This window comes from Mustela nigripes, chromosome 8 (assembly GCF_022355385.1).
Source record: "Mustela nigripes isolate SB6536 chromosome 8, MUSNIG.SB6536, whole genome shotgun sequence".
Taxonomy (NCBI): Eukaryota; Metazoa; Chordata; class Mammalia; order Carnivora; family Mustelidae; genus Mustela; species Mustela nigripes.
The window spans coordinates 72173996-72199287 of NC_081564.1; the positions used below are offsets into that span (position 1 = coordinate 72173996).

The 25292-nt window shown below is 39.5% G+C and overlaps 1 protein-coding gene across 11 annotated transcripts in view; it reads right to left on the bottom strand.

Annotated features, from left to right (window-relative positions):
• TCF4 (transcription factor 4) overlaps window positions 1-25292 on the bottom strand; it is a 346933-nt gene that overhangs the window by 160315 nt on the left and 161326 nt on the right. For 9 of the 11 annotated variants that reach the window (XM_059409713.1, XM_059409720.1, XM_059409716.1 and 6 more), the window contains one exon: window positions 9721-9785. In XM_059409713.1, the coding sequence (XP_059265696.1) occupies window positions 9721-9785 (65 nt within the window). Of the gene's footprint in view, window positions 1-7815; window positions 7968-8284; window positions 8367-9720; window positions 9786-25292 lie in introns of those variants that run through there. The other 2 variants (XM_059409725.1, XM_059409721.1) reach the window with 2 other exon arrangements.

The following is a 25292-nucleotide window of genomic DNA, read 5'->3' on the forward strand; positions in this document are numbered from 1 at the left end:
GTGTTTCCTTCATACAATCTGCAGGGTATTTTTTTTTTCCTAGGTGAAGAGGAGGGGGAACAGGAAAACAAAGTAAGAAGAGATGAAAGTGACATATTACCAAAGTAGGAGAAAAGCTAGCTTCTTGGCTAAATAAAAATAACATATTTAGTGATTTGTAATATAAGAATAAAATGAACTCACTGGGTCTCAGGAGGTCTGCAATATGATCTTTGCAAAAGGTAGCTTGCCAATTTAATTGAGGTAGGAGTTATTTAATTTTTTTACAGGTATAGTTTTCAATAAAACTACATATGCCTATAATACTGCAATGGCAGATGTGTCTCGATTATTAGAGGTGGGCTCAAGGGAATATATATACAATGGATTTTGAAATCTGTAAGCAGCTGTTGTGGGGGGGGAGGCTGAAATGACGAGGGAGGGCATTGTACCACACACACATGTTCCTTAAGTGCAGCAATGTTCTGTTATTTTACTGCAGGTGCATTACAGAGATGAAATTTAATAACTTACTGTATACAATACCAATAAAACTGAAAAGATTCAGTGCCCTGCTGTTCATTATCACTGTACAAATGAGCTCGGATTATTCCGTGTGCATGCACGGTCAAACTGCGACACAAGGGGACCCCACATCTAGAGCTCTAGAGAATGGTCACTGCTTGAAAACCTCAGTGATAGTCTTCCTAATTACTTTCTTATCACTGAATTGTCGTTCCAAATTCACACAAACGTGGCTTTGAGGGAGGCTGCAAATAAGATATATCTAGTATTTTTTTTAAGACGTCATAGAAAGCCTTCACTGGAAGATGTCTTTTGAAAGAAGACGGTAATGAAATTGTGGGGTATATAGACTTCATTAAGTACCGTTAGAATTAAACAGTGATGGTATATTCTATTCAAATCCGGGGGAGCGCCAGACTGAAGACGCTCTCCCACCACAATTTGACTTCTCCCTTTATTAAGAACAAAAATAAGTGCCATACTATGAAAAAACATTTCGGCATTAGGAATGCTGAAGCAAATGTAACTATGTATCCTTGCGGGGTTTCTTTTCCCAAGAAACTACTTCTGTTAGATAATAAATAACACACTGAACATAAAAGGTCCATGCTTTAGTTTATCTGTGAGAGAAGGTGTATGTAAAGAAATCCACACAAATATCCAGAACACACACACACTTTTTCAAAGGATGAGGCTCAATTCTAAGTAGGTTACCCTATCAGGCCCAGCAGCGGGCCTGGTATCTATTCCTTTCTAAAGTATTTATGTCTAAAAAGATTACGGGGTTTTGTTGGTATCTTGCAGTGTTCCCACTATTTTAACTTGGGGTCTCAGTTTTAAGAGTTTCAGAAGATATCTCCGTAATGATGAAACCATTTCAAGCACAGTCATAGATAAAGGAATAAATATTTCTGCCATTTAATATGGGAAAGTCTTCACTGACACTGGATTGGGAGTATGCTGCCTTTCTTATGGAAAGAAGCTATTGGGCGATCCGGATTTCTACACCACAGGCAGGTATATTTCAACACGAAATTTTATCAAATACTCCTGAGTATTAATTTAAATCAATTGTTTAGTCATTAATTGGCTTTCCCCTTTCTCTTTCCATGTCAAAAATATAAAGATGAATTAAATTCCTAATTGCTAGTGGTCATTAAAAACCCCTGAATACTTTTTACAAGAAAAGAGAAGTTAATCTCAAGATTCTGATGAAATCTTCATTCAGATACTAGGACTTCACTTTTTTGGTGTTTCATAAATCATCTCAGAGCAATTTCAATTTTTTGAACGCTCTCACTGTCCTGAACTATTGTCTAAAACTTGTCTATGCTTCTAACATGTAATTGTCGCTGCAAATATTTCACAAGCAAGTTAAATGCCAGCATCGAAAAACTATGGGGTCACACATAAGAGATTACAAAAGGTCTGGTTTCAGAATTTCACTCTATGTAGTTCTTACATTTTTGGAAAAATAATTTGATCCATGAAGAATCCAAATTCTTGTAATAGCAAACCATATTCTGCTGCATTGCACAAAAAGCAAGGCCCAAATATAATCTATACATTTTTTAAGAAAGTGTTCATGCTGTTGCTAAAATGTGAATTGGCATATTCTACCCCAGCCTTTTCACAGGGAATCTTTATTGGTTTTAATGAAATTGCACATGCTAATTCTGAGGATGTTACAGAAGGTATCATGCATATAGACACATGTGGTTTATTTAAAAACAATAACAGCAAAAAAAAAAAAAAAGTCACACAGTCAGGAGCCATGTGGCCCCCTCCCCTCTTGAACCCTCCCCTCGTCTGGCGCTCAGAGTTCTAGCACACGCTGAACAGACCTGAGGGAAGCTACCATTCCAGGCCCCATGTCAGGTCCAGACTCTCCAGTGGGCCTGGAATTTTCCAGAAGTGGTTTTCCAGATGGGCTGTAATAGGGATCTTTGAGCCTAGAAACCTCATCATGGGTTGGGGCAGCAGGGAACCCCCACGGGAAGAACACTGGCTTTAAAATGGGACATTTGAGAGCTCAAAAATCTGGCTCTGAAGCTTACCAGGGCTGTGACCTTAGGCCTGCTTGATTTACTTCTCTGGGCTTCGTTTTCTTAAGTATTCAATGAGGACAATAATAATCACCACAGAGGTTTATACCAGCGCCTAATTTTAAGTTCCCAGGCTTCCTCTAGATAGAGCCCAGACTAACATTTAGAAACCCATTTGTTTTGACACCCACTCATCAGTCACATCTGGATTGTGGAAGGACTGACTGGGGAGGAGCCAGACCCACTATCTCAATGAGCCTCCGTGAGCAACTCTGAGCAGCGCAGCTGCCTCCCGGACTCCGGAGGTCAGCCACGGATGGTCAGCCTTGGGAGGTCTTTAAGAAAAACTCCCAGAGTGCAGAGGGGCCAACAGAGAACCTAGAGAAACTCCGGTGTTTATGACAAGATTAATCTACCAACTAGAGATGCAGATTGTCATAAGGCCCCAAATTTCAGCCAAAGAATGCTAGAGTTTAATTTGCAAGGAAACATACCTATAATTACCTCCTTCCTCCTGCAATTAAAGCTTTTCTGACCTTTAGCCCGAGCTATAACCGTTGTCCTATCAATACACCTTATGAGATTTGAAGAATGCTTTAATGCTTCCAGTACCCTGCAGTACCATATCTAATACAAGCATTACTAACATTTACTTGTATATGTATGAAGTACTTAAATTACCAGTGCTAAAATATGAACAATGAAAGGAAGCTTTTTACAGAAGAATGTCAGCTATAAATGGAGATGGACTGATGGAGTTTAAAAAAAAAAAATCACTAGTTCAAAAGCTGCTAGTAAAGGGAAGCATCATCAGTGTATGCTAAGACCATCAGGTCAAAGACTGTTGGGGAAATGGGAGATTTGCCCAGTGCTAATGTATCAACACAAAGATCGTTTACTGATGGCAAAAAGGGAAAGGTCTCTTTACAATAGGAAGATGTGAGGGTCTCCACTCTCACCGAGTGATTCAAGTTAGCATCATCAATAGCAACATAATTTGACATCACATCCCATATGAAGGACACCGCATCATCTATGAAATACTCAGGCCAAAAATGTGCAACATCCACATAAAGAAACCTTTCAACTTAATTTAACAAATTAAACAGCACCACAAAGAAATAATCTGACAATTCGAGATGCAAGAATATTTTTCAAGACAACTGGCCTGATTTCTTTAAAGTAAATATCGTGTTTTTTTTTTTTTTTAATTACAGGAATTGTTCTAGCTTAAAAGAAATCATAAAGAGATAATAGAAACCAAATACCACGCATAAATGCAATGACAAAGGGGGTAAAAAAGCTATTGAGGACATTTACATAGGGGGACAACTTAAGGAATCAGAATACAAATAGGGTATTAGATTAGGAAGCTATTGTTATTTTCTTTAGGGGTGATAACAGTATTTCACCTCAGTGTCTAAGTGTTTTATAATTTTAAAAGACACATGCTGAAAAATCTAGGGGTGAAATCTTATTAGGTCTACCACTTAAAAATGGTTCACTGAAAAATGTGTATATGTAGTTATACACGTGAAGCAAATATAACAAATATTAACAATTGTTTAATCTAAGTGGTGAGTATATGGCACTTCACTTTATTATTTTTTCAACTTCTCTGAATATTGGAAAATATATACTACACAAGATTTCTAAAAAAAAATTTAATTAAACAAAGGGAGATTAATGGTCTCTGCTGATATCCAGAAAGCTGCTAGTGGGGGCGTTGAAGGGAAAGCAGGCCAGAGCTTCCCTTTGTTTTTCTTCTTAGTACCTAACAGATCACTAGAGGGCCAATAAATACCTATTTACCAATACGAGGAAAGAATGGCTCCACATTGTCCCCTTTGGTGAGCACGGGGTGGCTGCCCGGTGAGAGCTTCACCCACAGCAATGCCTCCAAACCAACAAGCTGCTGTCTGAAAAACTCCTTGGGGCAGAATCTCAATGGCAGATACTGGGCCAACTAAGGGCCCTGTATGATTTGAAGTTGTCACGATTTTAAATACTCTGCCCACTGTCTTCCCTGGCACACTCAGAAAGCATGGAACTCGATTCTGACCTTTGGTTCCAATGACGCGCCCCCGTAGAAACACAGAACATGTGACTCCCTCGTTGTTTCCTTTCTGAACATTCAGGCCTGGAACAGTGAGACCACCTCCAGGCTGGCGGTCAGCGCCCTGAGGGTGAGGGAGGAGTGACTCTCCACCGTAGGACCTCTGTGTCCTTCCAGGACGCGCACAACACAGTAGAAGGGCGGTCCTCCAAAGGACTTTCTTTGAGAGGACGTGATTTTCTCGTTTTTGTAGGTATGAAAACTGCTCAACCTATGGTTCCCATACATTGCCACTTTCCTACTTCCTTCTCTCAAAATGATCCCTAAACGTGATGCGTGGGAAACAGACATTAGGGTACCACTATCTTCACCCTGCTAGGCACGGAGTACGCAGAGCAAGATAAAGCCGACGAGGTCCCTGCCTCCTAGGAGTCTACAGAATCTTGGTGGAAACCAACATTCAATGAGCGCAAGTAAGGACAAACTCAAGAGTACAATGAAGGCGCTCTAAGTGCTAAGGCAGGACGCAGACACAGTACGTGGATGGGAGAAGGTCCTGGGAAGAATGCACTGGGCCAGACTGATCCACTGTCCACCATAAACAAAGTATAATGCCAAATTAAGGAAAAAAAAAAAAAGGCAACATGTAGTTCTGTTTCTACAAGACCTACGTAGCCATTTTCTTAAGAAGGGACAAAGGACTGCATGCCTTCTCTGCTTATATCCTTTCCATTTTGGCTTCTCATAAGGTAAAGTTAAAGGAGCCCAAAGTTTTAGAATGAAGTCATTTGTAATTCTTTTTGTTTCAAAAATAAAAATAATTAAGAGAAGAAATGAATTCTTCAGTGTGCCATTCATTTCAGCACCAACTATAATGTTTTATTTCAATGAACCCAAAACAACGAGGCTTATGAGCAAATCCAATTTCATATAGAGAAGACGCATTTTCTATACAGTTTCAAAGTTTTTGGAATTTAACGGAAGTATCGGAGAGTAAGCCTAATTCTTAAATCCCGTCAGTTTTAAGATCTCAACATCAAATAATTTTATCGGCATAGTCCTCTTTGATTACTTGCTGAGAAACAGAAAGAATGTGGATGAGGTTAAAACCTTGGACTTCACTAGAAAAAAACAAGATATGGGCTGGGACATTCAGTTGCAGAATTTTGTGTAAAGACTTCAAGGCATCTCCCTGATTCTCAGTAAATCACGAATTTTCACTGCCTCTTCAATGAAATACATATGCATTATAATAACCAAATTAAGGCAAGAAGTCTAAAAGCTTTTTCAAGGTCAGTGGCAATACCAGCTTTTGGACACGTCTTTAAAATAGAGTATATTCCTATAGACCATTATAGGAAATGATCAAACCTAGCTACACAGTACAATCACCTGGGGAACTGTCAGAAAAGCTAAGGCCCAACTCATAAGATTCTAATTTAATTGGTCTCAGATAGGGCCCAGGTTTCCATATAGAGTACTCCCCTCATACACACACACCCCACACACACCTTGCCCAGGAGATACTAATAATGAAACCACTACTTTAGACCTGGGCTCTATCCCAAAAAAAGAAAAGACAAACAATTCCTGATAACCAATCCTGAACTTCCATTTAAGGGGAAAACTTCTGCCTTAATAACAATCAGTTGTGTTGACATCATCATCTCATTCAAAAACAGAAGATCTCGGCAAGATAAAAAAGTTTGCAATCGCCAAACGTCCTCTTCAAAGCAGCAAAAGAGGTCAAAAGCAAATGACTTTTTTTTTTTCTTTTGTCATCTGCAGTGATGCCCATTAGGTATTAGCTATTGGTTATCATATTAAGGTTGGATGATCTTGCGAAAAAACTTTATTTCCGCTCATTTTCATTTCTGTCAGACTTTCCATTATAAATTTTATTTTCTCTGCCAGTAAAAGTAGTATGAGGTTGCAATTTGGCAAGAACATTTTAAGCCTGGGTGTGATTTCCGTACCCCAATTTGATTTAAATTAGTTTTGTCATATTTAGTGAGAACTTAAAAAAAAAAAAAAAGTCCATTTGGCTGCTTTGCTTTGTCTATTGGTTCATTTCCTATACAGTTTTAAAAGTCTGAAAAAGTTACCATGTTTATTTCTGATAATTTTACGTGGAAATGCATTAATGAATTCATATTATCCCTTTACTATTTATAATGAAAACAACTTAATAAAGAACCTGCCAGCTTTTGTATTTTGGCTAAAATATCTGCTTTTTACAAAGCCACGTGTCTATTACTATTATTGCTAAATCCTCAAGAGAAACATAATGGAGATATAGACATATATGTAAAATACATATATCTTTTAACCTGACGCATTTTTAAAATAACATACATTTCAGAATAATAATTGATTTCTCCAGGAGAGCATTTTGCTACCTGTTGCTTACCACCACCTTTTCTGCACACCAAACAAAAGGCTACTGGGACCTGAATAAGCATCTTCCCATGTCACAGGGCTCATCCCTCTAAGTCCACAGGATACATTGTTATAATACGATAAAGCTGCTTTTGGAGCTCCTCGGGGCATATCATCTAAAGGATTTCCACGCAGCATCTCTAGAATGTAGTAAACAGGAGAAACAAAAGCGTCCTCTCCAGGAGAGCCACTCACCTTGCCACCCAGTGGGGAATCATTTCAGCTGTGATCTGCTACTTAGACTTGAAGCCCAAGATACCCGAGACTTTGCCTTTCTTTTTGGTTTGCATAGCTGGTGTTGGAGACAGGGATATTCAAAAAGCAATTCGGCACAAGACAGATATGCACTGGAAGACACACTATGGTCTGCTCTCGTCTCAAATTTCACGGAAAGCAGAAATTCATAATACGGGCACTTTTCCTCTCCAGCTCCTATTTTCTCAGTCAGGGAATTTCCGAAATTTTGCTCTTTTATTTATCCTTAAGGGATCACACTGTTTACGGATACCGCTGAGACCATGCTAAGCACAGAGATAGTTCTTGCAACACTCACGACCATGAAGCAGAAATAAGAAAGAGAGAAATTCTCCACACTCCACGGCTACATTATGAAGACTTTTTAAGAAAAGCATATGCAGTCATACTCCGATAGAAAGCAGAATTTTCCTGGACACGAATGTCTCAGAAGGAGCCTCCCGAGGCCCAGAAATTCAGCCATCACACACCAGTCCGTCCACCTCTCCTCCACCCTCTGCCCCTTCCACTTCTCACCTTGTGTTTGCCAAAAAAATAACTTCAGTTTCACCCGAGGGAAGTATTTCCCACAAAGCGAGGGAGGGTCTGCGTCCCCGCACATACACAGACAGACTCACGCGGTCTGGATGATGCTTTAACAAGTTAAGGGGCCTCGCGCTTACTCAGCAGAGGAAATCTTTGTGTCTGTGAGGAATCACGCCAATTCCTATTAGTAAGAAAGGAGACAGGGGGCGAGGAAGCCTATTCTCTCATTGACCAGAAAAAGAGGCCCAGCAAAAACAGAGACCTCTTGCCATGACCATCTGCAAAAAGGAAGGATGTTGTCAACTTTCTTCTCCCCAAAACTCTAATGACCTCTGCCTTGACCCTCAGAAACCAGATACACAGGAACTGGCCCTTCTGCAGGAATTGGGAGCTTTACACTAGAGACTCGGCACTGAGAGGCTTGTCGCCCGAGCTATCTGCCCCGAACATTTGCACTCACATTCCAAAGATGTTTCCGTTGTGCTGGAATGGCTGTGAATTTCTTTCCTGCGGAATTCTTTCCAAACAAACTGCTAGGAACTGTACTGTGCAGCCCGTGTGGCAGGAGCTCTAACCCAAGCACCGCTTCCCCTCATTGCAACCAAGCTTTCAGATGCTGAATAGGACGGAAGGGGTGGCTGGGTCAGAGGAGGCAATTTTAAAAATGCAAATATATCCGGGGGGGGGGGGGAATAAAATAAAATAAACCTCCACCAGAATTCCACCTCTAGTGACATCTGACTGATACATAAAGGTAACATCCTTCGCAGCCTCTGTTTAATTGCTACAACTGCCTGCTCACATTTTCCAGGATATATTAAACAGGTTGTTTCAAAAATTCAAAACCGATCCCCCCCACACACACCCCCCCAGACCATTAAAGAAGATGGGAGAGTGAGCAGGTTCGAGAGCAAGCCTTCCCTTTCTAGCTTAAGAAGAATGTACATTCGGTTTGGGTGAGGAATGAAACAGTAGAAAGCTCTGAATATGAGACAGGATTACTAAATTCTAGCAAGAGTTCTCCCAAGTAAGACACCGATGCACTTACAAAAAGAGAAAGTCTAAATCCTAAGCAAAATAAAGGATTTTAAACGTACGATTAATACCGATACTGAAGTTAAAAAGAAAGCATCTATCAAAACTCAATTGTCGTAAAACAAAGCTTATACTTTTGGCTAGGGGTAGTATTTTTAGAACTGGGCTTTCTCTGGAGAGGGCAAAGTATGCAAATGCAGAGTGCACAGAGACACAAACACACACATGCTATACCTTTGTATTACACTGGCATTTTATTATTTAATTAAAGTACTCTTATTTTTCTAGCTCACGCATGCTTCCCTTGAGACGGCTTTGCTGTTAGCCTGCTGGCCTTGACTTCCAGCCAAAAACAATTCAGAAACAAAAAGGGACAACAAATCATATTTTCACAGACATTTTTATCCCTCAATACAACCCTGTTTTCACACAACATCATCCAGCCCCTATGAAAACTATAATTTAGGGCAATAACCACCCGAACCTAGGGTCTGACACATGGCTGCACGAAGTATTTCTAGTGTAAGAAATTCTTAAGTTCTTAATTGCAAATAAACTCTTTTGATAGAATCACTTTAAACGACATTGCTAGTTTGCAAACAGTGCCACTGGTACGGGCTGACGGATTAAAAAAGAAAACAAGCCAGTGAAGGCAGTTGTGATACGGCAGGGATCTAGAGAACAAGAGGTTTATTACTCCCAAGCTCTGTGCTATTTCATTACTTTTTAAAAGACAGAGGCGTCGGCAGACTTTCCGTGCATCTTAGTGCCACGCTCGAAAATGCATCACCTAATTTACAAAACAAACTGATTTACCAGGTTCATTCCCTCAACCCTTCCCCGAGCAAGAGTCTCACTTACCTGATGGCAACCCTGTAAGGTTGATTCTCTCCCATAAGATGAGTATGAGCCCCTTTCTGTTTTACCTGCCAAGAGAAACAACAAAAAAAGTGTAAATTGTGTTTTTCCTTAAAAAAAAAAAAAAATCTCCAGGTAACAGACATCCACTTCTCTTCCCCGATGTTTACATACGTAAAGTAGGCACTACTGGCAATGTATGCAAGCAAGAGAGGGAATAACACTTCCTCTCTCTGGCTATGATAAACTGGAAAAAAAATATCCTTCATTCCTATTCTTAGCCAAACTGCTCCACACTTCCAAAAACTGTCATTCCAATGGCCTCCACTTTCTCTAACAAACAAATTGTCAGCCCTTATTTTCACTTTCTTTCTCTCACAAAATTTAAACAATTTCATTTTTATTTACACAGCAGGCAAATTATCTATGTAATGACCCTAGTCTAGTAATTCCCATTGATTATATTGACACTTAATGGTGAGGCCAAAGCTAATCAATCAAGGCTCTCCAGATGGTGAAAATAGCAAAGAAACTACTCAAAATTCTGAGACTCTCTCTCTCCCTCTCTCTTTTTTTAAACTCCCTTTCCCAGGGGTACACCCCATCATGATCAAGACGATGATGGTGGAATTTACATTGGGGAAAGGGAGCGTTTGCAAAATCGTCTCCTCTGAACCCAAGTTCAGATTCTACCAACTGACCCAGTAGAACCAAGAATAATGGACTGTCCATGTGTTGTGCCGACTCTAACAACTCAGTTTTTATCTGTAGGTGTCTCTACATGGACGTATGGAGCCTCAGGTGCTATTTGGACACATCTAAGGATAAAATCAAGGCTGCTCGTTTGTTTTTTTTTTTTTTAAGAAGTATGTTTAGCTTTAATAATCTGCAAGGGAGACAATGAAGCCACATTACGAGAGATCTAAGCAGCAGACTTTAGTGACATGTGAAGAGTTGTCCCGGAAAAATCGATCCATATTAGGACATCAAAAAGGACTAGTGGCATGACCAAGTACCCAGAAGAAAAACCCCATCTCACCCCACCCAAGATGAAGGGATACTTCTCTCTTCAAGACTAGAGCTGAGGGGGACATAGTACTTTACCCACAACTCTACTATTCTTTCCAATGGGAAGATTCAGAACTAGTATTTTGAGAGACGGAATTGAAGTCCTTCTAGAGTTTATAACCCCCAAGTTTTCCTCCCTCCATGCCAGTTAAAATAAATGTTAAAAGTAACGGCAGTCATTTTTTATCTTTTGGTTCAACGACAATGGTATTAGAGTCTACCTTCCTGACACCACACAAAGAACGGATCTTTAATAAATCTTCTATCTTGTCAAAAGTGTAACTGGTACTGAAGTCACTATGTACATAAAATGGAAGGGGATTTTCAAAGAAAGCCAATCCTGAATCTTAAAATTAACCCCCTCTCTCTCGGTATTAACTTTTCTACTGTCCTCAGTGAATCTTGGGTTTAGGAAAACACTCCCTCGGCTCCCCCATTTCTGGTCTAGTGTTCAGGGCAAAGTAGAAAATCAATGCCCATATCAGTTTCAATTCCAATGAAACAGGATGCCATCTCATAGACTGTCAGTCTTGAAAGATCTAAGAGAATAACTTTCATTGTATGAGGATTTTACATTAAACAAAAGACACATTCACCCGTTGCAGAAGCATAAAAAGTCATGTACACATATTTACTTTTTGTTCTAAGTCAAACGTAGGCTACTTATACCCTTTAACTCCCCTTTATAAATATTACTAACAGAAAAAGCTTGGCCATTATGAGCTATCAAGTGATGTCTGTCCTTCCTTAAGTTCTTGTGTCTAAAAAGCTTCAATAACAACAGCTACATAGTTCTCTTTGACATCACATTCACTTGTCTAACTGCCAGAAAATCAGGTAGAGAGGTAGGCAGACAGATACATAGAAAGATAGAGGGATAAAGCAGAATTTACTCTGACTTCCTAGGAAATCGAACATCTAGTGTCTTGTTAGGGTAATTTCCAAAAACTGGATTGCAAAATACAGTAAGAAGGAAGAAGGGCTAGCCTTTTTTTTTTTTTTTTTTTTTTTGCCCCCCTCTAGAAGGAATTACTGAAGCTCTCCCCTATAGTGTGTCTCACCACCTGGCATTATTCCCCAACCCGACTCCAGCACACAGACCTGGAGAGATGAATTTTCCTACCAGGATTTGTCTCAATTCATATATACAAGTTGGGGCTATTCCTTCCATTATTTTAAAGCCGGAAGGTCAGTGCACATAGTAAGGGAGAGAGAAAGAGAGAGAGAGAATATGAATGAAAATAAATGGGAGAGAAAGGAGAGAAATCAAGAGAGGGGGAGTGGAATGAAATGAGCAAGGGGGTAGGGAGGAAAGGAGAGAAGAGAGTCTGAATTCGCGCTGCCCACGGTCCCCAAAGTGCTCTTGGCTACAGAGACACGGCACCCTCTACTATCATATCAGATACAGACTGCTTAATCTTAATTTTGCTTGTTAAAAAATATTTATCCAGATACAAAAATAAACCCACTGCAAATTACAAGTTGTCAGGGTTAAAAATCTACTCCTGTTTGTGTGGGGGAGGATAAGAGACCAGCATAGACATGAATCATTCTCAGTAATTTGAGTGTTTCCATGACATCAATGGGCACCCGTCCAGGACTCTGTCGAAGTCTGCGAGGTACCAAAGAGGCAGCGCAGCCAGCAGGAGGCTGGGAGGTGCACTTTTTTTTTTTTAATTAATTAATTAATTTATTATTATTATTATTTTTTTAGGATTATGCTCCTTGTAAAGATTTCATCTATAGCAACCACTTTTACCATCAAATAGATCGCTCCAGAGATCCTGAACGAACACATTTCATTCTGAGAGTGTAAGCCTTTAACTTTATTACATCTTTTTGTTTCCAAATTCAACTATAAATCTGCCCTCAGAGCCCAAACCCCTGTTTGGGAGCAAAACAATCAGGGACTGGGGATAAACCCAAGCACCTTCTCAAACATATGAGATCTATTCCCATCATTTGCTAATGACAAACAGCAGCCATTTTACAATGACATCTCAGTTTCTAAAATACATACACACAAACAGAGATTTTATATATATATATGTATGTATCTTTGTGTAAACTGCCCATTAAAAATTAGCTATGGTTTTGATGTTGATTTTCTGCTTAAAATTCACTGCAACATTTGTTTCAGATAATAAAATGTTCAAGAGCGCTGATAACATGTTTGAGGAGGATTCTTAAGTGACTATCTGTGCTCATGAACACAAAAGCCCCTCCATGCCTGCATTTACTCTATGTCAGGCGTGGGTTTTTGTCACTTAGACCAACGGGCTGGCGCGGACAGCTTCCTTCCTCCCTTCTCCGTTCTTCGACACCCACCTCCCCCCCATCCCCACAACCACAACAGAGCTTTGAAAGAGCGAAAGACCCTATTTTCCCAATATTTAAAAGAGATAGCAGCGACGAACAAACCCGGCGCGTTCACTGCGGAATTTTCGAGACGACCCTCCAGTACTAGAATGCGACAGCCGCTGCGGATATTTTTTGGCACAAAGACAATGGTGGCAGTGCCAAGCCCCATGGCTAAAACTACTCAAAAGAGGCATAAGGGTAGCATTAATCGCTCAAGTCTTTTACTGCATGGAGTACTGTTGTCCATATTTTAGAAACTAAAAGTACCCGTTAGTAACATTTGTTGTATGCCCATAAAGGGGTGGGGGGCAGGGGGGGCTTCTGAAATATATACCAGAAACCAATCTTGTCAGGCATTTGATTCATTTTTATACCTAAAAGGACCAAATGTTAAATTTTGCTGCTGGTGATGATTTGCCTTGCATGAAGCGAATGATATGACCTAATGGAGCACACTGAAGGCTGAATGAAAGCTATAGAGACGAATTCATATAAACTAAGTCGACATATTGGCTAAACAACTTTCTTCTGCAAAAATGATGTATACAAGGAACATGTAATACTATGTCACAATTTTTTAAATTAAGCAAGAAAAACGCTGTAAATGAGCAGACACAACATCCGTCAATCAATCCTTCTGGAGACAAAGGAGATCAACACGCAGCCCCTTCTCCGGAACAAGTCAGCATCTACAGTGAGCAAACAATCCAGAAAGTCAACACGTGTTTTGACCAAACTGAACCCACCAGCTGCTAAAACCTATATTTAAATTTGACTATTAAAAATGGCTATAATTGATAATCAATAAAGGATTTCCTTGCCTCTTCTGTTGCCCTTGAAAAACTAATCTGAGCAGAAAATATAAGCTGCTTCCAATTTTTTTTAGATTCTTCTTGATCTATTTGGTAATCTTCTATCTTGCTGCCCTGGAAAGGTTAAGGGGGAAAAATGTTTTTTTTGTTTGTTTGTTTGGGTGCAGTACTGTTAACACAGGTCTATATAATTCCAAATTTAGTACTTTTATATTCTTCTGTCATTTTCTATTTGCCTTCTAATTTTTTCTTTCAGTATATCCATGGTATCCTATTGTAAGAGAATGCCCAGGGAACTGAATAAGAATGAAAATATTTCTCGAAGAAAAAAATGACCTCATAAACCCATTCATTCACAGGGATACATCCAAGAAGTGTCAGTTCTGGTCGATGACTACACCTGAACAGTTCTAATCCACATGGAAACAGACAAGAACAACTTCTTGATACTATGATTTCTGCAGATAAGCTGTGACATAGAAGACCACGTTGGTGGTTGACCAGTAGGGTGATAACAAGGTCACGTTTGGGTCTCTAACCTTTCATTCTTAAAAGGTCACTTTTAAAATTATATATAAATGGTAGGCATCTCACCCACCACTGAAAAAGATGCACCTGTACCAGGGGAACATATCATCCCATGAAAAGCCTTAATGAAAAATTATCTGATGTTTCAGGACAAACCAAGCAAGGCTGCTTCACTGTTAATCCCCATTCTGGGAACTGAAGAATGAGCCTTTTGTTCCCTGGCATCAGACTCGGGAACTCATCATAACCATGTTCAGATCAGAATAAATCTCTGTCCCTGTCCCCATCCCCAACCTATCCCTGGTTACCCTATTAATTAGTATTGTGATGATGATGATGATGATGATTTTGCATACTGAAAAGACTATCATTAAACAATGACTGAAATTTTGGGTGGTTCTGAAAATATACATGAGGTTACTATTTAGAATCCTTTCGTCTTTTCCATGCTCACTTTTCCCTCCTTTGCCCAAGTAAGAATAGCTGAGTCCTGGCCATGTATTGTTGCCCAGTATGCAAAGGCCTTATGTAGACTGATTTATTCAATCTGCACAACAACCCTAGGAGGCAGGTAATATAAACACCCATTTTGTAGATGAGCAAACTGAGATACAGAAAATTGCCCAAGGTTACACAGGCAGTAAGTGACTTAACCAGGATTCAAACCCTGGCACTTGGATTCCAAAGGTTATGGTCCTAGCACTACTCTGTGCTGTTGGTATTTAAACTCTTTAAAAAAAAAAAAAAAATCTATAAATAAGCAAGAAGCCCAATACGGAAGACTCAAATCCCAGAGCTCAAAACGCTCATGAATTTGATATGAAATTAATGAAAGTGTCTTATAGGTGGTAATAATTTACATTTACATGGTGTTTTATCCCTAAAAGGTCTCTTGGTACTTTAGAGTTGTGCAAATGATGTACACCACACCTGTAACGTCATACAATAAGCTGCAACCTTCTCCACGTTACCTTGAAGCCACTAATCCACAAACATGGCAGCAGCCTGAATCTCTACACATTCCCCATGTGAAGAGTATGACTTCGTCTTAAGATACACAGAGAAGAGTGGAAGGAAAAAATACCATTATAATCTAGGACAAGGCAGCGTCGCTCATGAGGGTCTCTCTGAAATAATAAGCCCACAGCAGGCTCCCCAAAACAAAAGGAAGGCCGATTTCAAGGGCCTAGGAAATGTTACACCCCATCTACATCCCTCCCCCAGAAATGTACATTACATTTTAACATGTTAAAGCCTCTGACAAGTCCTTCACTGAAGACATTTAATTTAGCTTAACACTATCTTTCTTAAACTTATGTGACTACACCTAACTGCCCCATATCTTTTTGTCTCTTAATACAAGTCATGAGGAACTTTGGGAGCTACTATTACTTAAAAACAATAACAACAACCAAAAAACCCAAACAAACAAACAAAACCCTTACCACTAAGAATGTATTAGGTCAATAAATGTTTATCATTTACTATGAAATAAATAATGTAAACCTAAAAATTGTATTTTATTTTAACTAAGTTGATCCAAAATCATTGTTCACTATTGGTGATGTTTCCATGCAGATACACCTTTGTTATTCGGACTAGCTGGTCCACTTTGCCCCAGATCCCTGTTTGGTGGTGAGAGGCCGAGACTGCATTTGCAAGAAGTCAGAAGTTGATCTTCTTCCGATCTCCACAATTTAAAGAGCACTGGTTCTCTACTACAGAGTCTTTTTGTACCAGGACGACTCGATCTTCAATCCATCGGCATTCAAAAATCCAAACTTAATAAATTTTATGCTAAAAGAAGAATTACAACTCAATTCCAGCAGATAAACTAGTCATTCCACAGCCTAGAAAAAATTTCTTCCTTCCCCTCTTCCTAAATTGAGACCAGAAAGACAAGGGGTGGGGGGAGGTGAGTAGGCGCATAATTTGTAGCAAAGGATATTGGGAAGTAGGGAGCTAGCCATCTCCCCAGAAAAGACTAGCATCGGTCTTCTTTTTCACTGATGTGCTTAAGCCATAAAAATAGAATACTCAGTAATGATCTATAGCTCTGATCCTGGAAAATTATGAGTCTTGGCTGCATTTCGTCACTGATTCACCTCATCTCGTCTAGACACTGTGCTGCCTTCAAAACAGTGGGTGGACTAAGATTCCAGATATGATGACTGTCTTGAGGCACCACCAAAGCTCTCCCCTTTGGGGTCCTGTCTAGGTGCAGAATCTATATTGAATTTTCTTTAAAGCACTTACATCTGCAAAGCACTGTAGGTATGCGAAGGAATTTAACTTACATATTTAAGACAACACACCCTAAGAACTCCTTCGGTGGGTACTTTAAGCTCTATTTTTTAATAAAGTCACTAAAATGAAGAAAGGACAACCAACTTCCATAAGTAGAAGAGGTTATACAGGTATCAAGAGATGAAGCTAGAACATAAACTTCCAACTCCAGCACAAAAGCTCCTTTAGACAACATGCCACTTCTTTTTGGAGTGTTGTAGATGTAATGTCCGCACCTTCTCTGTTAACAAAGATTATTCCACCTGTCTTCTCATTGTGCACCACAACCCCTCCCTTCACATCCTTTTAATTCTGATTGTAAGGCAAAAAGGACTGGATAAAAAGGCTAGAGATGATAAGCATTTTGAGTGACCGGCTCTCTCGTATACCAGAAAGCACTTTCTAAACGCAAAATAAAAAAGTACGGCCTTAGATTATGGGACATGCCCCAGACAACAGCCAAAACAGTCCCCTCACTCGGTGTCATGCTCAGGAGAAGTGCACACATTATCAAATTAAAGCACACGAGTTTTATGCTTTATTTTCCACATGCAGGAAAATCTTTCATTGAAAATAACGCTAATTCCACAGAGTGTGCAATTAATCAACATAATCACGGGGATAAGTTAGCTGTTTGGGGAGGTGTGTCAAATAACTCTTTAAGGCCACTAAAGTGCCACTTCAGCCACCAGAGTAATGATTTTCTGAATCAGCAATTTGTACAAGGGTCCCCTAGAGACCTGAAGAACTAAGGGCAACCCCGAAATCACTCAACTTACTTCTAATGAGTAACTTACCACTGGCTTTATGTGAATAAGATCTTAATAGTTCTGCCGACCCTGTTTTACATTGTTATCACAGTTTGTGTGTGATGACTGGCTCTAAGAGAACCACAGCAATTACGGACTTGGGTGCCCTCTGAGGAAACAACATAAATATTTGAAAGCTTACTTATGTTATTTGAAGAAACATAATAGTTTTTATACAAAAATAAAGAAAGGTCACTCTTGCAATATACGCTACAGGCATCAAAGCAAGCAGAGAGAAATATTTTCACTAGTCGTAGGAGGAAAGGAAGACACAGGATGGGCGTGGAGAAAAGCAATACCCCCAAATTCTGTTCTATGGCTAAGACACCTTGCTGGTCATGAGACCCATTAGGGAAAGGGTTCTTTCTTACAACAGAATCTGGGTTTCTTTACTCCATGGCATTTGCATTCAGTAGAGTAGGATCTGGTCTTCTAATTCTAGTCTATTCTATTCTATTTTTGTTTTATTTAAAAGATTTTATTTATTTGATAGAGAGAGCGAGTGCCCACAAGCAAGGGGAGCAGTAAAGAAAGAAGCAGGCTCCCCGCTGAGCAGAGAGCCTGATGTGGGGCTTGATCCCAGGAACCTGGGATCATGACCTGAGGCGAAGGCAGACATTTAACTGACTGAGCAACACAGGTGCCTCTAATTTTTTTTTTCTTTTTTTTTTAAATAAAATTCTACTGGTTAGTCCAACAAGCCAGGAGTAACAGTAACCAATTTTAGTGGCAGCCTCTAAGGTTACATCAGATGGAATTCCAATAAACCTGGTGGCCTGGTGGATAGCAACAACAAAAAAATAGGTTACTACCCAATCCGGTCCATTTAACTGCATTTTTACAAACAAAAAATGATTGATTTCCGAGGCCCTTTCTGACAGTTGTAGTTCAGAAATCTTTTTCTGGCAGCATACTTGGCCTGTAAATGTGTTCCTCTCCACTAATGAAGACTGGTTGTTTAAAAGAAATTAGTCTCCTATTACCAAGTATTTTCATCCCTCTCGTAAATGACGGAATTCCAAGATATGAGAGTCCCAGGGGAGAAAGGTCCCTCGTCTTCTATCAGATCCACTAGGATCAGATCCCACTACTCTGAAAGTATCCTTTTCCTCATTCTATCCCAAGCCAGAAATCACCTTTACATTCCAAGGTCAACCTCTAGTGAACATAGTTTGTTAAAAGGGCCCTTTCACCCATTGATCTACGCTTCCATGCCCTACTGAAGGCAGTCCACACACAGGGAGAGAATGTGGTCCTTTGATCCCTCTGGAGGAGATCTGTGACATTTCTGGTCAGAGGCTGTAGAAAGATCATATGAATAAAAACTCTGCTGAGGCGCCTGGGTGGCTCAGTCATTAAGCATCTGCCTTCGGCTCAGGTTATGATCCCAGAGTCCTGGGATCTAGCCTGCATTGGGCTCCCTGCTCAGCAGAAAACCTCACCCTCTCCTGAGGCTTGTTTTCCATTACTATCTATCTCTGGGTCAAATAAAAAAAGAAAATCTTAAAAAAAAAAAAAAGACTCTACAGCCTGGCTAATTTTTTTTTTTTAAGTTTACCAGCAAAATTTAAGAAAATCTAGAGCTACATTTTACCATTCAAATCACTTTTGGCAATAAATTATTTGCTGTCCATTAAGCTGATGTTCTAACAGAGTCTTACTAATATTAAACGTAAAAAATAACACTGACCAGACTCTGAGTAAGCCACAGTGACACAGCAAACAGAGGAAAAGGTTTAGTATTATGTTTGTTATTGCATCTATAAAGGAAAATCACATATTTCAGCATCATGGCATATAGGCAATGGCCTCAGTTTTCAAGCCAAGTTTACAACTAGCAAAAATAGGGACGCCTGGGTGGCTCAGTGGGCTAAGCCTCTGCCTTCGGCTCAGGTCATGATCTCAGAGTCCTGGGATCGAGCCCCGAATCGGGCTCTCTGCTCAGCAGGGAGCTTGCTTCCCTTTCTCTCTCTCTCTCTCTGCCTGCCTCTCTGCCTACTTGTGATCTCTTTCTCTCTGTCAAATAAATAAATAAAATCTTAAAAAAAAAAACCTAACAAAAATATAATAAGTATCATCTCTCAAAGAAACCACAAGGACATTTGATGTGATACTCAAGACTGAACCAGAGTAAGCTGGATGGGAGTCTCATGAAGACTTTAACTATAGCTTAGACATATGTAGAATATATACAACCATTATACTTACATATATACACATACACATAAGAAACATTTAAAATGTTTAAGTTCTTTTTATTTAAGTAATCCCTACACCCAACGTGGGGCTTGAACTCTCAGCCCCGAGATCCAAAGTTGCACACTCTTCTGACTGAGCCAGCCAGCTGCCCTCATTTTAAACCCCAGACAGAAGATAATGCTAGTATCATTCATTTATATACGGAAGACAACAGATTCTCTGGCCTTAGAACTGAATTACAATTGGTCTCTATTCCCTAAACATCCATCACTGAGAAGCTGGGGGGAAATAGCCTAAAATACAAAATACATTTCAGAGCATCCATAGAGCAGACAAAGAATGGGAATACTGATGATGGTTGATCCTGATCAACTTTAAGAGATCAGGTCCACAACAACCAAAGAGGAAAGCAAACAGGACTAAACTCCTCAGAGTCCAACTGCCTTGTGACAAGAATCACCACTAAAGGAAGATGATGGTTCACAGATAAAATTCCACGAGCTGCTGAGTCCCACACTGTGGTGTTTAAGGAAAGCCTCCCAATGACTGAGTACATAAGCATGACTACATCAAGAGAGGAAGGCAGGGGGTGCACAGGAAGGAAGGGCGAGGCCATGGGAAGGATGGTCAAAAAGAAGAAGGGAGGAAGGTCAAGGGAGTAGTCAAAACACTGACCTCATCCAACCAAACAGGCAAGAAAATAATGTACATTACAAGGAGCAGAGAGCAATTTTCAGTCCAGAAACTTGCAAAAATGATCACCTGGACAGTTGTAAAAGAGGTCCAAAAAAACATGAACTATGGAAATAAATATTTGTTGGAGCCTCTGTGTACCCCGTGTTGGCGGCTGGTACATCCACAGTGGACATTGTTCCCAAGAGGTAAGGATTTAGATGGCTGAAATGCAAGGGAGCATACCCAACAATGTGCATCGGTAAGGGGTGAAGGGGTGTACCTAAAAGCACAGAGGAGGAGACTGCTGAATGAACCTCATTGGGTAACAGGTGGCAACAGGAGAGTGTGTGTTTGAGATTCCGTGCAAGACACTATTATAACTTAGGGGCAACTTGAGACTGGTTAGAAGGCATTTCAGAGTTATTAGACATTGTTAAATAAATCAGAGACACTTATATCATTTATTCAAAACAAATTTTAAGGTAACTTAAATTGGAAAGGTACCTAAATTTTAAGGTACCTAAAATTGGAAAGATGGGAAACTGGGAAAAACTTAGATGACATTTCCTTTCTTCCCTAACTCTAAACTCTTCGATCATTCACTAGTTTAGGGAGCTGGCTGGGGATATTTAGAAGTCATTTGCTTACAAGTCAAAGAAATTTACAAGGTAAGACAAAAGAACTGCAAAAATCTAAACTGTGCTTAGGTAACAATTAGCAGATTGACTCAGTCGAGTCATTCATTTCAAGCTGTGTAGAAATCACTAACACATATAGTTATTATGAAGAATTTGAGGAAACCTTGTTAATAAAAGAACTGTTGCTATTTTAAAGACCCGTCCATCACCCAGAGCCCTGGTCTTCACTGTCAGAACCCTAGGGTACCCTCCGTCCAAGCAATGGTGGAGAGGCCAGAATGTCCCCTCTGTGATTGCCCTTGTCCTGTGACCTGGGGACCTGGGGACAAAGGGACCATGGGCGATTTGCTCCTTTAACATCTCACACTCTACAAACAATAACCAAAAGAGGCAAAAGCAAACAAAAAGAGGTTCCACTAAAACTACCATTCTCAATGTCTGCCCGCAGGGAGTGGGGTGGGAATGGCGGGGGGGGGGGGGGGCACAGCTTCATTTGGTCTGCAGAAAAGCCAAGAACACCTTGGTAAAATATTGCGATGGACAGTCATTTTCCTTCACAAGACAAATGAAAACTCTTGACACGATCAGGGAGTTTTGTCCTAGGGATTATCTGCCACATCTATTACCTACAAAGAGTCATATGGCAAAGTCTCAATAATTTATCTTTTTGAAGTCCATTCCTAATTTAGTCCCAATAAAAATTCTTCTTAAGTGTAATCAGACCAGGGGGAACTATGAAAGCAACGAAAACACAATCAATGGTAATATGAAATCAACCACTTAAAAATTCAAGACTCGACATGTTGTTTGAACTATCAGGAGTCTACTTAGCAAAATCAAACAAACAAACAACTCCCCCCAAAAATTTATTTTCAAACAGAAACAAATTAGCTGTCATTCTCAGTATTAGCCTACAACTTTATAATCACTACAAATATATGATTATTTTTATAAAAATGCAAAGACAAAACACACCCAAAAAACCCAACCTTGAAAAGGAAAACAAATGAAGAAGCCCTCACAAGGGTTGGTTCCAATCTGAGCAGCCAGCAGAGGGCGCACATGCCCCAACAAGAGCTGGCTGTGGCCAGGCACCACCCAAACTCACTTCAGACAAAGTCTGACCAAAATTTGAATTGGGGGGTGGGGGGGAGCAGCGGGAAATCATCCTATCGGTGGCATTAATGAAACAAGCATGCTCACTTTAGGATCAGTGTGAAATATACAATTACACTTTATTATTAAATACTGACTTTAACAGATTTCTTAGCTGCTTCATGGGAAGTTGTCCATTAAAAAAATATAGGATTCTTTGTATGGAAGTGTGGTTTCATCAGTTTTCAAGGTCACTGCAGTTTTTTATAGTTCTATTATTAAGAATTATCTATAATACACGAATTTGTGGCATAACATATATTAAATTTCTAAAACACAAACACTTGTTTTGGTGAGTATATTAAATTAACTTTTGTAAATAGAGTCTCGTTTAATATATTTCCATGTGTCATATATAAATCTAATGAATTTTTGTAACTCTGGAGCAATCAAATATATATCACTTTATGGTTAAATGAGATACATGAGTTACTTATTTTTTCACTTGCTTGCGCTTGATTATTTGGGTTTCTGTATTATAGTATTTGGGGTTACAGGGGCACCTGGGTAGCTCAGTCGGTTAAGCATCTGCCTTTGGCTCAGGTCATGATCCCAGGGTCCTGGGATAGAGCCCCACATTGGGCTCCCTGCTCACAGGGGAGCCTGCTTCTTTCTCTCCCCTTGCCACTCCCCCTGCTTGTGCTTTCTCATTTGCTTTCTCACTCTCAAATAAATAAGATCTTTAAAAAATATATAATATTTGGGATTACAGTAGATCGTATCAAAAAAACACCTAGCAGCTATGTATGAACACGTACGTATAGAAAGGGCACTGTTTATCCTTTTAAGGAAGTTTTCCTATAAATGCAAAAGCCACAAACTCCTCCTAAAGCTTCCTAAGCTTGTGATTTCAGAAATAATATCACGACTTGAAAAAAAAGGAACTACCTCATAAAAGCACCAAATTAAAATTGACATCAAATACTATATTTTTTTACATTTACATATACAAATTAAATAATCCATAGAACGTTCGGTGTCTAATTTCGAATAGATTGGAATAAACGGAAGGTGTGCATTTAAGTTTCAAGATGGAAAGCTTGGTAGGATAATTAATAGTCACTTGTCCATCCACCGAAATGATCATTTCAACCTCACATCTCCTCACCAAACAGAAACAATGAAGCCATGTAATATCTCCATAAGGTGATTTTTTTTTTTTCCTTAAGCATTCTCGGTAGATTTGAGAGTTGAACTTAATTTACAGCATCTACAAACCAGGTGGTTTAGGTTACATGTAGGTCACGATAAATAATACTTATCCTTCGGCTGATGTGGCTACACCATTTCTGCATAAGTTAAAATGACGACGTTTTATTATTCCTAAGCACTCAATTCTGAAATGTTTGCACAATCTGTTAAGTCCAGGCAAATTTAAACGATTCTGACATGCAGCCTGCTAAGGCCAGTGACGGGGATAATGCCTCTTTACGTGGGTAAAATTTTGTGACATGGAGGTCACTCTCTTAAGGGGAATCAACTGTGTGTCTCCTCTTTGCATTTCCACCACAATCCTTCATCCTGCAGCCTGGAGCTGAGAGCGAGATGCAAGAAAGGAGCCGAGTGCTCAAAGCAAAAATCTGCTTCCAGGACAATCCATTATATCTGACAAGTTAAATGTTCCATGGTAGGCCATATGGCACGAGAGCAGGCCCGACGATGGGAGAGGGGAACTCGGCAAATGCATCACAATTAAGGAGTTTGGCTACAGACTTTACTTTGAATTACTTTTTTTTATTATTATTAAATTTCAAATGCTGTTCCCCCTCAATTTTCAACGGAATCCCTTTTATGAGATAATTTCTAAAGTTGTTCCACAATTTCTTTTCCGTCTTGTGACTGTGGGTACTGAAATCTAAAGGCTAAGATACACATGGCCCTTTTTATCAAACGGAGTTTCAAAGGGGAGGACCTGTGGCCTCGTTTTAAAAATTTGAAGACAAATAATAAGAAGACTCTATCTGTTCACCAGACAGGAATACGTAAATGAAACTGGTCATTAGATTGGGACATTTGAGTGAAACTGATAGAACATTAAAGTAATTCGGTTTCCATTCTTAGGTCTAAAACAATCTTAAAAGCCATACAGTCATAAATAGCATGTCCCTGTTTCTTCCACAGTTTGCTTAATATTTATGAAATTAACAAATTCATTGAAGACTTCCTCAGTTGCATTTAGCCCTTAGCAGGCCACCAGAAAGGACCTCTGCATACGCCTGCTAATACCATGTCTCAGACACAAGTCTGATAAGCTCTTTAAGACACTCCTTAAAACCAGGTGGTCCATGGCAATAAATACTGGTTGTTGGAAACAACATCACGTAAATAAATATCTGGGCTGTGATCAAGGTGTGCATGTATTCCATGACAGGAGAGGAAATGACATGACCATAACAACATCATCCCACCACGGATACCACCACTCATTATGTCATTCTTCTAAATAAAGAAAACAAATGTTTTTATTTCTCCTGCAGAATTCTCAAGAAGAGAACTGGACATACACTAAAAACTGAAAATGCTTTCTAGAGAAGTGTCCAAATGCAGCTGGTCTAGTGTCTAACAGTAAGCTTACACCCTCAGTTCCTGGGGAAGACACATTCTTAAGGAAATTTTCATATAATTTGATATAGATACACGTATGTACGCATACACATATGCAAATTATAATGGGTAGGTTCTTCTCAACAAAAGCGATTATGGTTCAAAAGCGATTCACACTGGTTTGCAAACATGAAATTCATGACGATTGAGAGGAATATATATATGCATCTTTCCGAAAGAGAAGACTCTAAGACTTATTTCCCTAAACTATTTTCACTCTCCATTTCTCCAGAGGGTCACTATTTCCCTCCAACGTACCCGCCTCTACCTTAATTAAGAATAACATTATTTCAAAGAGCATATCCAGATACTTTATAAAAATGGGTTATTTTTCTTCACATGTCAAATTAGTAACACATTTTCTGGTGGTCCCAAAGTTAATACTTGTGAATGATCTAATATAATCTCATATTTGCATCTCTCTTATTTTTTAACATGGG